This window comes from Belonocnema kinseyi, chromosome 7, assembly GCF_010883055.1.
Source record: "Belonocnema kinseyi isolate 2016_QV_RU_SX_M_011 chromosome 7, B_treatae_v1, whole genome shotgun sequence".
Lineage (NCBI taxonomy): Eukaryota > Metazoa > Arthropoda > Insecta > Hymenoptera > Cynipidae > Belonocnema > Belonocnema kinseyi.
In genome coordinates this window covers 89,419,722-89,432,930 of record NC_046663.1, presented here as the reverse complement: position 1 = coordinate 89,432,930, position 13,209 = coordinate 89,419,722, and the positions used below count along the sequence as shown (strand labels likewise).

General features: G+C 28.7%; 1 protein-coding gene across 7 annotated transcripts in view; it reads right to left on the bottom strand.

The window, feature by feature from the left end:
* LOC117176022 overlaps positions 1-13,209 on the bottom strand; it is a 95,987-nt gene that overhangs the window by 69,066 nt on the left and 13,712 nt on the right. For all 7 annotated transcript variants that reach the window (XM_033365979.1, XM_033365981.1, XM_033365980.1 and 4 more), the window contains exon 2: positions 11,011-11,347. In XM_033365979.1, coding sequence (XP_033221870.1) covers positions 11,011-11,179 — 169 coding nt within the window. In that variant the 5' untranslated portion in view covers positions 11,180-11,347. The remainder of the gene's footprint in view (positions 1-11,010; positions 11,348-13,209) is intronic.

Here is a 13,209-nt window from a genome sequence, read left to right as displayed (position 1 = left end):
TCGAAATATATTGTGTATTGTTTATTTTTTTAACTAGAGCCTATTTTTTTTTAAATCAGGTTTTTATGAATTATCGTCTTAATAACTTGTTGCCTTTTTTCGTTCAGTAACGTACCTTGTAACTAGTAACTCAAGAAAAGTAACTTACCCAATACTGCTTAAAATGTAGTTTAATGTAAACTCAATTGTTATGCTATCAATGAATACTGAATAAAAATTATATAACGGGGATAAAAGTCACCCAGAATAATCTTGCGTTCAATTAGGCAAGGAGGGTGGCAAAATATTAGAAAAATGTGTAGAAAAAAGGATCCATTCCGAGGTCTATTCTATTTCCCAGCAACCCTTTTTTCTACGCTTTTTTCTAAGATTGTGGCACGCACCTTACCTCATTAAACTCAAAACTATTCTGAGTGACTTTTATTCCCGAAAGATCACTTTAATTCAATTTTCACTGATAGCATTGCGATGGATAATTTTTGTTACAAAACTTTCTGCGGCGACATTATTATGAAGGTACTTTTAATTAAATTATGCAGACATTTTTCAAAACCCGAGAACATTGTTTTTTGTTTTCCGTGCGCTTAAATTTCAACTGAATTAATATAATTCAATAAAAAACCTAAACATTCGTGATTAAAAGCTATTTTTTAATGCAACAATTATGTTTTCACTATTACATTATATTCAAATATTTTTAAACAAAAATATTAACTATTATACGTTTCGTTTAGAATTAACTTTTTTGGTTAAAAATTTAATAATTTGGCCATAAATTAACTCGTTTGTAGAAAATTCGTTTTTTTTGGCTTGGAAATTTGTTAAATTTATTAAACAGTCCTATTCTTGCTTAAAAACTAAGCTGTTTATTAAAAAATTTAACTGTTTTGTTGGAAATTCTTTTTTTGTGTGGAGAATTAATTTTTTATTTCAAAACTTAACTTCCATTTTCTGTGTTAAATTTATCTTCTAGAAGTTCAAAATTCAACTTTTTGGTAGAAAATTAATCTTGTTTGTTGAAAACCCACCATTTTGTTTAAAAATTCAACTAGTTTGTAAAAAATTCGTCTGCTTGAGTTAATTTCAATTAGTTGTCAATTTTACTTCTTTTTGTTGAAAACTAGGTTTTAACTTAATATTTAAGGATTCCATTTTTGGTTGAAAATTGATCTTTTTTAACGGAAAATTAAACAACTAAAAATTTTCTTTCTTGTTGAAATTTTTTTTCTGGTTTAAAAGTCAACTGTTTTCAGAAACACTCGACTTCTTAGCTTGAAAATTTAACTATTTTCTTGCCAATACATATATTTGGTAGAAATGTCATGTATTTTTCAAGAGCTTATTTATTTAGTTAAAAAATTAATCTTATTTGTTGAAAAATTATCTATTATTATCTACTATATTTGGTTTAAAATGTATGAATTTTCTGTAAAATTCGTCCTTTTGGATCCAAAATCTATCTTTAATAGTAGAAAATTCTTTCTTCTGGGTTAAAAATTCATCTTTCTTGGTTGAAAATTTATCTCACTTGGCTGTAAATGAACTTTTTTGTTAAAAATTCAACTTATCTGGTAGAAAATTCAACTATTTCGTTGAAAATTCATCATTTTTATTGAGCATTCAACTATATTATTGAAATTTTGTCTTTTTTTATTTAAATTCAACTAGTTGAAAATTATCTTTTCAAAGTAATATGTACAAAAAACTTTACTATTTTGTTGAAAATTCATCTATTGGGTATTCAAAATTGAGTGTTTGTTAAAAATTTGCCTTTCTTGGTGAAAAATTATACTCCTTGGTTGAAAATTCATCCTTTTTGGTTTCAAATGAAGTTTTATGTTAAAAATTTATATTTTCGGGTTGAAAATTCAACTGGTTGATAATTCGTTCTTTAAAAGTAATTTTTTAAAACTGAAAATTGAATTATTCCAGTTTTAGTTAAAACATGATATTTTTTAGTTGGAAATGCTACCATTTGGTAGAAAATTCATTTATTTTGTTGAAAAATCATCCTTTTGAAATAAAAATTTATATTTTGTGATGAAAAAGTCATCTGCATTTTAACTTTTATTTTGCCAAAAAAACTTGTAATTTGATTTTAATTCCTCCAAGTTTAGAGTCATTATAGGGTAAAGAAAAAATTTATTTCGCATGTTCGGTTTGTGTAAAGGGTTATAAAATGAAACTAAACGAGTCTTTTTCAATGAAATTCATAACCAGTAATGTACTTGAGGGCCTGGTCAGAAACGCCCGAGGCCTGCAAACGTTTCATTTGCGGACCATGTCTGCTAAGCCCTGGAGCTGTCCACTAATTATAGGAGAATGTTGAAATTTCATGAAAAAATGTATTTGCATGAGTGTTTTGAACGCTTTCAGTCTGAAGGTGAGTTTAAGCGGCACTGGCAACAAATCAAGTTTCTAGTTAGTAAGATACTTCCCAATTTTAGGAAATGAGTTGGACTTTGAATTAAATGGAAAAAAGTATGTGATAAAAAACATCTTTTTTCTACTCACATTAATTATGGTACATATAAAAAAAATTTCGAGATTAGGAACGACGCTCTTATTTTATAATTCTAATTTTTGTATTTAACGAGAATATTTTAGTGTAAACCGTTTACGATATTTTAAAGGCAAAATAACAATTAGATAGTAGGATTAATCAAACAAATAATTAGCAGCATAAATTTCTTTTTTCAATGATTTTATCGCACCTATAGTGTGTATATGTTATTTAAAGAAGCGGATTAGGAATTGATATTATTTTTAAAATTTCATGAGATTTTATGAAATAAAAAAAAATAATAATGGGTTTGGAAAGAATTTCTCAATCTTTCTAATGATTTTAACGTATTTCATAGAATTTTTTAATAATTCTGTTGAACTTCACAAATGTCCAAGGATTTTTATGGAATTTTAATAGACATAAATTTTAAAGAATTTCAGAAGAATTAAAGATTTTCGTAGACCTTCAAATATTTGGAGGGATTTTCAATTATTTTACAGGAGTTAAAATTTTACATGCGGTTTTAATGAATTTCCTTGAATTTCGGAGAATTTTGCAGGATTTTATACAGTATTTACAAGATTTAAGGATATTTTAAAAGATTTAAAGGGGTTCAGAAAATTTTAATATACTTCAAAGTATTTTTAAGAAACTTCAAGGGTCCTTATCAAATTTTCAAGGATTTTAATCATTTAAAGGGTTTTGAAAGGCCCTCCATAAGTTTTTAAATTGAATTTCCCAGCACCATAAAGAATTTCATAAGACTTTAAATATTTTAAAGAATTTCAATGAATATCATTAGATTCCATGTAATTTCACGCAATTTTATTATATTTTATAATATCTGAAAAGATTTCATACTATCTTAATGTGTTTTTTAAAAGATTAAAATATTTTAAAAATATTTTAGGATACTCAAAACGATTACAAGAAATGTTTTAAATGTTTAATCTTTAAACTAATTTCGTTAGTTGCATACAACTTTTGTTTATCAGACACAATGTTTTGCGACCGAATTTTTAGAATTTAAAAAAATATTTTTTACGTGGACCAATAAACTTCTTGAATTTACCCACATATGAAGAAAAAAACTTTATGGATGATTCATTATCGCATGAGCGTTTTAGATCATTTGTATTTGACTTTAAGAAATGTTGCAAAAGTTATTCAGGTGTCTTTTAATTTACCTACCATGCACGATAAGCGTCTATTATTAGAATGGATAAATTAAACATCATAAACCAGAACAATCCAGACGATTCAAGAGTTCGTTTCTTTTCTGTTAACGAGAATATGTTATTTCACATCAGTTTTTTTTCAAATTGCAGGGGATAATAATTATTAAAAATAATATATATATATAGTATGCCTTAGGAAATTGGGAAATTCAGTCCGCCCGCTGACTGATATTGTTTATAAAGATTCCCGTACAATATTGAATAACTTAAAAAATGAGTTTTCAAATAAAATATAAAAGAGAAACCTGGCAGTTTCCTTAATTTTTTGAGATTTACATTATTTTACTGTTTTGTTAAATGTGAACACTGTAACTGTACTACAGTTTCTGTATAATGATTGTAGTAGCTGGAACGTATTAACAAGAAAGTGATAATGAAACCTTTCCAAGGATTTCCAGAAATTTTCAAGAGATTAAAAAAATTTTCGAAGGATTTGTAATATTCAAGGGTATTTTAACTGATCCCAAAGAATCTTTAAGAGATTAGAAAGATTCAAAGGAATTTTGATGGATTTTAATTATATTGGGGGATTTAACAAAATTGCATGTGGTTTTAAAGAATTGCCTACAATTTGGGATATATGATATAGGACCTACAGGGTTTCAGAACATTTAAAAAGATTTCAAGAGATTTTAGAATATTGTATTGGATTTCGCAGTACGAGTATTCTATTAATTGATTAAATTTTTTTAATATTTTGTATTCATGAAGGCTTTGAAGAATTTGATAGATTTTAGGCAATTTTAAATGATTTCGAGGAACTTTGTATTTCAAGAATTTGAGGGGATTTATATGATTTTATGGTATTTTAATCGATTTCAAGGTATGTCAAAGGATTTTAATAATATTCAGGGATGTAAGGAAATTTCATGTCGCTTTACAGAATTTCCTGGAATTTCGGAAGAATTTGAATGATTTTATAGGGTCTATAGGGTTTAAGGAAATTCAAAATGATGCCAAGGAATTTTATCATATTATGATGGATTCTAAGTAAAAATTTAAGAAATTTAAATGAGATTAAAATCATATTTAACGTCAAATGATCAAGTCAATATACAGAATCCCTGTAAATCCCTGAAATCCCTGTATTTCCAAAGATTTTAAAGAATTTAATCAATTTTAGGATATTTTAACAGTTTACAAGGAATCTGTAAATGATTTCGAAATGTTTAAGGGATTTTCAAAGGATAGTAAAGATTTAAGGGTATTTTAAAAGATATCAAACAATCTTTAATAGATTTTAATGGGAAAAGTATTTTAATTTACTTTAAGGGTTAGTGCACAAAGTTGAATTTTACAGGATACAAAAAACTGTCCAATTTTAATGCATTCGGTTTTTTTCAATCAAAAACTACTTTTGAGCTATTACTTATCTCTATCGAATCATGAAAGGAAGACCGCGAAAGAAGCGACCATATGCTAGAAAATTTATTTTTAAAGATTCGGCGAATCCTAGAGGATGCATGAAACGACACAGAAAAAGCTGCATAACTGTCTTTATCATTAAAAAAAAAAAAAACGAATAAGTGCTTTCGAGTCATTACTTAACTTTATGAACCAAAAAAGGGGCAAGCACCTCCGAGAAAACCCCGCGAATAGTGTGGCGTGTCGCCAAAAAAAGAAAAATACTGACACACAAAGTGTTTCATAACCTTTTTTATCAAAGAAAACAAAACAATAAAGTACTGTCGACCTATGACTTAGCTCTATTTGATTGTGAAAATGACAGGCAAAAAGATGTAATTACCTAATGAAATAAAAACAAACATGGATTTTGACCCACTTCTAAGTCGATCTAGACCATAATCTTCTACAGAGATATGAGTTAGATCAAAAGATTAGTTTAAGGCAATAAGATTTATTTCCGAAATTTGACATATACGTCCTTATGCCCCGGGATCCTTGAATTATTAATCTGCAGGTTCGAAAGTGGAAAAAGAATTTATGATCAGACATTTGAACTATAAGCCATATTCCTTAAATTTGGTCTCCTAAACTGAACCAATGAAATTGTTGTTCGTTAAATCAGTATTATAAATTATCACTGGTGAACCAGTGATTCTCTGACTTTCACTGGATGAACCAGTAAGTGACTCAAGTAAAGCAGCGTTAATGAATATGCTAGTGTGTTTACTACTGTTTGTCGTAGAAATATGTCGGGCCTGGCTGCAATAAGTTGGGAATATAATATCTTTCGCTTGAGAGTGGGGAGGCACCTGCCCACTTGGGTATGCTTTTAAACGGAGCTACACGTTCACGTAATTACGGGCCTTCCCATAGTTAGGTGCAATGTATTATATCCTATTAAATTGCAGCCCAGCCCGCATTTTTTTCTGAAAGGAAAGTGAGGGTTTTAAAAGATAATTTTGCAAAAGTTAGCACACACGTGATGAATGATGTCATATCTAACCAGCTGATGGCCAACACGTACGACAAGATGACTACTGATACTGAGTAACCAGTAAACCTTTCTGATTAAAGCATTGACGCACTTCTGAATTGTTTCAACCAATAAGGTGTCACTGGTTTATTTTAAGAGGGTAGTTTTGGATCCTTTTGAACATGAAACTTTCAATTTGAAATAAAGTTTGGATCATTCTGATTGAAGAATATGAAAAGAGTATTAAGGGGATATTGCGGATCAAAGAATAAATTCAGAATGCCTTGTAATGAGACGATTCTGACGAAAGCCACTCCAAGGAGGGTAATGCCCAAGTACCGAGGTTCTTCGCGCTCCCAATGGTGAAAGTCGCTTTGAATCTAAGTCCCCACCTTGTCTATGTTTAATGTTGTTTTCCCATAGAACCCGAGAGCGTTCTTTGACGCAAGTAGGTACAGAGGCCGCGATTACGTGAATATGCACTTGGCAAACCTGAGTATGATCTGTAGCTTGTCTTTGTCCGAAGACGGAAACCCCACTGGATTTCCGGTGGCAAAACGGGAAAAGGTAAAAATGAAATCTAGATCTTCAAGAAACTTCCGCAGATTTCGAAACTTGGGTTTTCTCTTCTCAGCAATAAACTAAATCATAATTGCTTCCCCATAAAGGAAGCTTGTGAGGCTAAAATTTTCCGAACTTTATTTTTTGACATATAATGACATAATTCGACCTCAGAAGTCCCAAAATGGGAACGTTCCTTTCTCATGTGACCCCTCAGACCCCAACCCCTTCAAACCTTAAAATGTTATGACGCACTGAAACTGACACCTCTTATTTTGAAAGACAAAATATGAATGAAATTTTATATAACCGTCAGTCGAACAATGAATGAGTTAAAACTATTTAATACTAGTATAATATTAATTTTAATTGAAAGTCTTTAAACATTTTTTTACATTTGAAAATATTGTTTACTACGTTTTCTGATAAAGAATTTTAACAAGAATTTGCAAATTTTGCGAAATATTTTCCTGTGACAGTAAAGTTTTTCCTTAACTGTGAACTATATTAATAGAATTCAATGAAAATCCAACTATTCTTGGTTAAAAATTAATTTTGTTTTATGAAAAATCTATCATTACATTTTTGGTTCGAAATTCATTTGTTTTAATTACAAATTCGGCTTTTGTTTGGAAATGTAATGATTTAGTTAAAAGTGTAACTAATTTGTTAAAAAATCGTTTAATTTTCGTTTGAAAACCAATGTTATAAATTGAAAATTTACCTATTACATGTTTGCTGAAAATTAAAATACTTCAGTTAAAAAATTACCCATTGTATTGTTTATAACTTGTATTTCTTGGTAAAAAAATAATAATCTTTATTGATAAAAAAACAACAATTTGGTTTAAGGTTTCATTATTTTGTTGAGAATTCATTATTTTGAAAGAACTACTTTGTTAAAAATCTGTATTTTTGCTTGAAAAAAAAACAACTTTTTGGTTGAAAATTCTATTTACTCAAAACTCTTTTTTTTTAATTGGCAACTAATGTTTTCAACTGACAATATTACTATTTCATTCTCAGTTGAATACTGATATTTTAAGTTGATAATTGTTCTTCTATGGTTTAAACTTCATGTATTTTGTTAAAAATTCGTCTTCTTTGGTAGAAAATTAATCTTCTTCTTTGAAATGGCATCCTTTTTGGTTGAAAATTCGTCTGTGGGATCGCAAATTGTCTGTTTTGTTTAAGAATTCTACTATTTTGTTGAAAGTCGTTTTTATTGTTGAATTAAACTATTATTCATTTATGATTTAAATATTTTTGAGTTGAAATATTAACTATTACATTTATCTTGAAGAATCCATTTTTTATTCTTCATAAAAAACTACATAAAAATGGAACATTCGGTAGGAAATTAACTTTTTTGATAGAAATTCGTAATTTTGTTGGAAACTTTAGATAATTATAGAATCATTGAATTATTTTGTTGCAAAAGCATATTTCTTTGTGGAAAATTATTGTGTCTGAAAATGTAACTATTTCCTTTTTGGTTGAAAATTTATACTTTATAAGTTGAATTTTCAACTATTTGACAGTCTGAATAGAATAGTACCTAAACTTTACAGTATTTAAATTTGAAAACGTATAAACATCGTAGTTTCCGTAAACGAAAATGTTTTTTGAGGACTTAATAATAAAAAATTTTTCCGATTTACTGATCCAGCTTTTTTAAAATAACGAGTCAAAAATCTACCTCAGCCTGGATTTAAAAACGAATAGAACTGACAGCAATTTAAATTTGGAAGCATTCAAATCGGAAGATTATCATACTTGGAATACAAAGTTGGAAGTCCTGGTTCCATGGTTCTTCAAAAGAAGATGGAAGTTTGAATTTGTTCGTTATTCGTAATCTACCGAAGCTACAGTTTTTAAACGAAACCCATTTTATTACACTTTTATCTAAATTGTCTTTATATATGAAAAAAAACTTTTGTTTTCGTTCTCTTTCTTGATTTTTTGAAACTCCTTTTTCATTCAAGGACAAATCGTTAACCATAAAAATTTTGCAAATGTTCCCCGTGCCTAAGGTTTGCAATAAAAGTCTTCATTATCCTTCAGAAAACTGAACCCATTTTTTTTAAAAAGCACTTATTTCACGAGTTAATAAATCGTGTAACTGCCAAGGCATAAAATGCATAGAGTCTGTAAGAAAATTGCAGTTACGTTTAAAGGATAGTTTCGAGGCAAGGTGAGATCGAAAGATTTTGTTTTTGAAAACTGACCATGAGAATTTAACGGCCAAGTTGCGAATCGAGTTGCGAACAAATTATCTCTATTATATGTTGCCTACTATGCGAAAATTGTCACTCTCTCGCAAATTAGTTTTGGCCTCGAAAAGATAAACGAACAATTTTCTTCACCGATGAATCTTCATTTTCTATATTCATCTCATTCTCATTAACACTTTTCCTAGAGATCAGAGTCAGACACTATTTCTCCTTTTCCCGATTTTTCTTGAAATCTCGTATAATCTCTATATTTGAGAATTTGATCAATTTTTCCCCCTTTTTTAAAGCTACGATTAATTTGCGAAGGACTGTAAGAAAATCGCGCCCAATCATAAAGAAAATATATCTTATTTTATCTGATTGAATTGATAAATATAATTTTATTTTATTTTCTTGTCTAAAAAAAAGTTTCAAAAATCTCACAATCATTGTTGTTAAATACCTGATTGGTTATTCTTCACTTGAACTTGTTTTATAACCTAAATTTGAAAATTAAATGAAAATGAAAATTAATTAAGAATTCAATAAAGATTTACAATTTTGAAATTTTGAATTTGTTTTATGTCACTGCTTTTCGTTAAAAATTTGTATTTAAAATTTTGTTTAAGTCATAAGATTTTTTAGATTTTTATTTAGTCATTGAATTCACAATTTTCGCTTTTCTTGGCGATTTATACCGGAAATGGGTATAGATTTGAAATAAGATTTACATTATTTGAACAATTTTATTCGTTTAAAATTACTCTTGTTAATGAAAGAGCATTAGATTTCATGTATAATATTTAACAATATGAAGAATAATAAGGTATGTTGGCGTTTTCCACCTGTAGTCATCTAGGTATAATGAGTAATTACAGATATTTCACTCCGTCTAAAACAAAATTTGTTATTTAATAACAAAGATTCAACTTTTATTTTTAACTTTTCAGTGAAACGGTTTTAGTAAGGACTTTTCAATTGATTAAATCTGGTCATAAATCAATGCAATAACTAACTAGATATATCTTGCCAAATTACTGGCTGTCGTGTTTTTCAAATGGCGAAAAATTGGTAACTGTTTGAACTTTTAAATTGAGAAAAATAATAAGTTACATAAAAAATTTTATCTACAAAAGCACACATTTATACTTTTTCACGCAGAGGCTTTCTGGTTTATTTAGTAAAAAAAATTAGGCTTATTCATGAAGAAATGGTTGAAATACGCACTTGGCTATAAAATATGTTTAAGCAATTAACAATTTTTAGCAACTTGGAAAATTGACAGCAAGCAATCTTTGGCAAGAAATGTTTAGTTAATTCCCAAAAAGTTAAGCTTATTCATGAAACAATGATCCAAATATGTATTTGTTTTAAAAAAATGGTTGAACTCATTGACAAACAGAAGCTATTCTTAAGTAATTGTAATCGCGTCGTATATTGTATAAAAGCTAAGAATTTCAAATAACTAATCATTGCGGATTCTCATTGCAGTTACTCGTTAAACCTGGAAGACTTACGACTTTTTCTAAAAAAAAAAGATCAAAATTCATTATGAAAAGACCAGTTGGGCGATTTTTGGCAAAAAAGTGCACGATCCAACTTAAATGATATCTCATAATCAAGAATTCATCATCACTTTTTTTCAATGAAATGTTAAATTATAAAGAATTTGTATATTCCAACTAAAAAAAATAGTAAGGTGCAATATTGACGAAAATTGAATTTAAAAATATTTTCGAATTTTTAGTCAAAATTTTGACACAAAATTTTTTATTTATCATGATATTATATAGCTTATACTTTTGTCTACAATACCTCTAGGTTTCATTAAAAATTCGTTGTTCCGTTTTGGAAATATCAATAATTCAATTAAAAAAACAATGCCAAAATTCAGCATGGCGTTACGCCCGTAATTAGGAAAATTTTCAAAAATCCTCCACATGTCAAATGTCTCCAATATAACAGTCTAATTTCACAATTTTTTATTAAAATCACAGGAAACATTGCAGATTCTGATATTTCTGATTTATACTGACCTTAATATAAAATTGTTTTATTTTTAAGCATTTTATTTATTTATTTACATGGTATGTAAATCATAGTTCAACTCACCTCGAGGCATGCCACATGGTCCAGGTGTTCTGGAATTGTCCAGGAAGTCGAGGTCATATTTCCGAGGTCGTGGAAACGTCAAAGCCACATGGCCACTTGTTTCCATCCATTGTGTCGCCACACCCAGCAAAAGCAACGGCAGTGCGCGTATCAATAACCTTCCGCTCATCTTATCACTGGCACTATTTTTCGCGCCCTTCTTTTTTAATTACTGGTCATTCGCTACATAAAATGATTCTCCTCTACCGACCGACACGCGCTCGTTACACTTCCACGACCCTGCTGCATGGGGCTCGTTCTTCTTCGGCAACGACGATGATGCAGAAATTTTCTCTACCTGCAAAAAAAAAACAAAATAAAGTTCAGATCAGTTTTACAATACCGTTGCGAAGTACTATGAAGATATCCATTATGGATGTATCTATTCGTGCTCATTGTATGAGCATTTTTCTTCGTCATAGGTAACAAATGAATTTTCTTCCTTTATAGAGCGAGTTTTTTCTCTAACACAAGAAAAAAATGGATTCTTATAATATTTTTCAAGCTTATGTTTCTGAATTACAGTGGTGTTATATTTAAAATTAACAGAAAATTTTGTTTCATAGAAACAATAACTAAAAAGGATATTGGTAGTTTATGGTAGGCCATGAAAGATTATTGATTTGGGCAATCGACACGTCTCGAAGACGTGAACAATTATATCATATTACTGTTGCATTACTAATGTTAAAAAGTCTTACTGATGTGAACAAGATGAACAATATATTTGTCTAATTTATAAATCGGTATTTCTAGAGAATAAGAGGTCATAGAAAGTTCATCAATAGGTTATTGGACATGTCTCTAAGACACGAACAAACATGTCAGATACAAAGTTTTTCTCACGTAAACTGAATACAAAAAGTTTTTAAAAACAAATCTGCATTGGTTTGTCATCTAAAGTTCAAAAATAGTTTAATCGAGGCGCCTTAAGGAAGCGATCAAATGCTTTAAATACCTACTATTGTATTTTGAATTTCAAAAAAGTTTGTCTGATGTAAGCATAATAAATTATTTTCTTGAAACTTCATAAATCGGTACTGGTGGGTCATAAGAGGTTCAGCAATAGGTGGATCGATGCGTCTCAAAGACACGAACAAATATGCTAGATATTGTATTGTTATATTGTGAATATCAAAAATATTTTTCTCATATGAAAAAGGTAACAGTGTTTTAATTTGAAATATTTAAAAGCAACAAAAACCTACTTCCAAATGCTCGATCTCATTAGGAACAATTTGTAAAATAAAAAATTGAATTCACAGCGAAGACTCAGAATAATGTCAAAAAGAATATACATGCAGAGTTGATAGAGAGTCCTAATTTGAAAATTCCTTAACTTTCCCTGACTTTTCCCTAAAGAACTTTTCATTTTCCTTGGCGGTTATCAATTTTTCTATCAGGTATAAGATCCACCTCACACCTAGAAAACCAATAATATAAATTTTTTAAATGTTTCTATAAATTCATCTTAAAGACTTTCAGTGAAAAAAGTTATAGAAAATTATATAAGGTTTGTTGAAACATCTTTTGTAAGAAATCTTTTTACTCAAAATTAATTTTTAATCAAATAATTTATTTTCAATAAAATACATGACGTTTCAACTAAAAAAGATCCAATTTAAATTTAAAAAATTATTTTGAACAAATAAAAACGAATTTTCATAAAAATACTTAAGTTTTTAACCAGCGATTAATTTCCATCCAAAAATATTATTTTTTTACAAAAAAGAAAATTTCTTAACAAAATACTTAAATTTTGAACCTTCGAATGGGGGTTGGACAATTTCAGAAAAAAACACCTTAAGCAATTTGTGGATGACCCCTAGACTTGATCTTCACTTTATCGAAAATTTTTTGATCCTTTTAGGTTTTCCCTTGACGTTCTCGAGAACTTTTCCTGTTTTTCAGAATTCTCTGATCTATAACAACCCTGATAACTGGTGCTCGAACTGGAATAAATGTTGTTTTTCAATTTAATTCTTCAAATTTAAAATATTGAATCATGAATTTTGGAAGAATTGATGATCTGCAGGTCTTTCGATTATTGATGTATAAATGATTTATACCAGGTGTATACATATGAAACCGGTATTTTTTCAAGAAAAAAACACATTTATTTCAAGAGAATGATAACAAATATTTTATTCAAAGTATGCG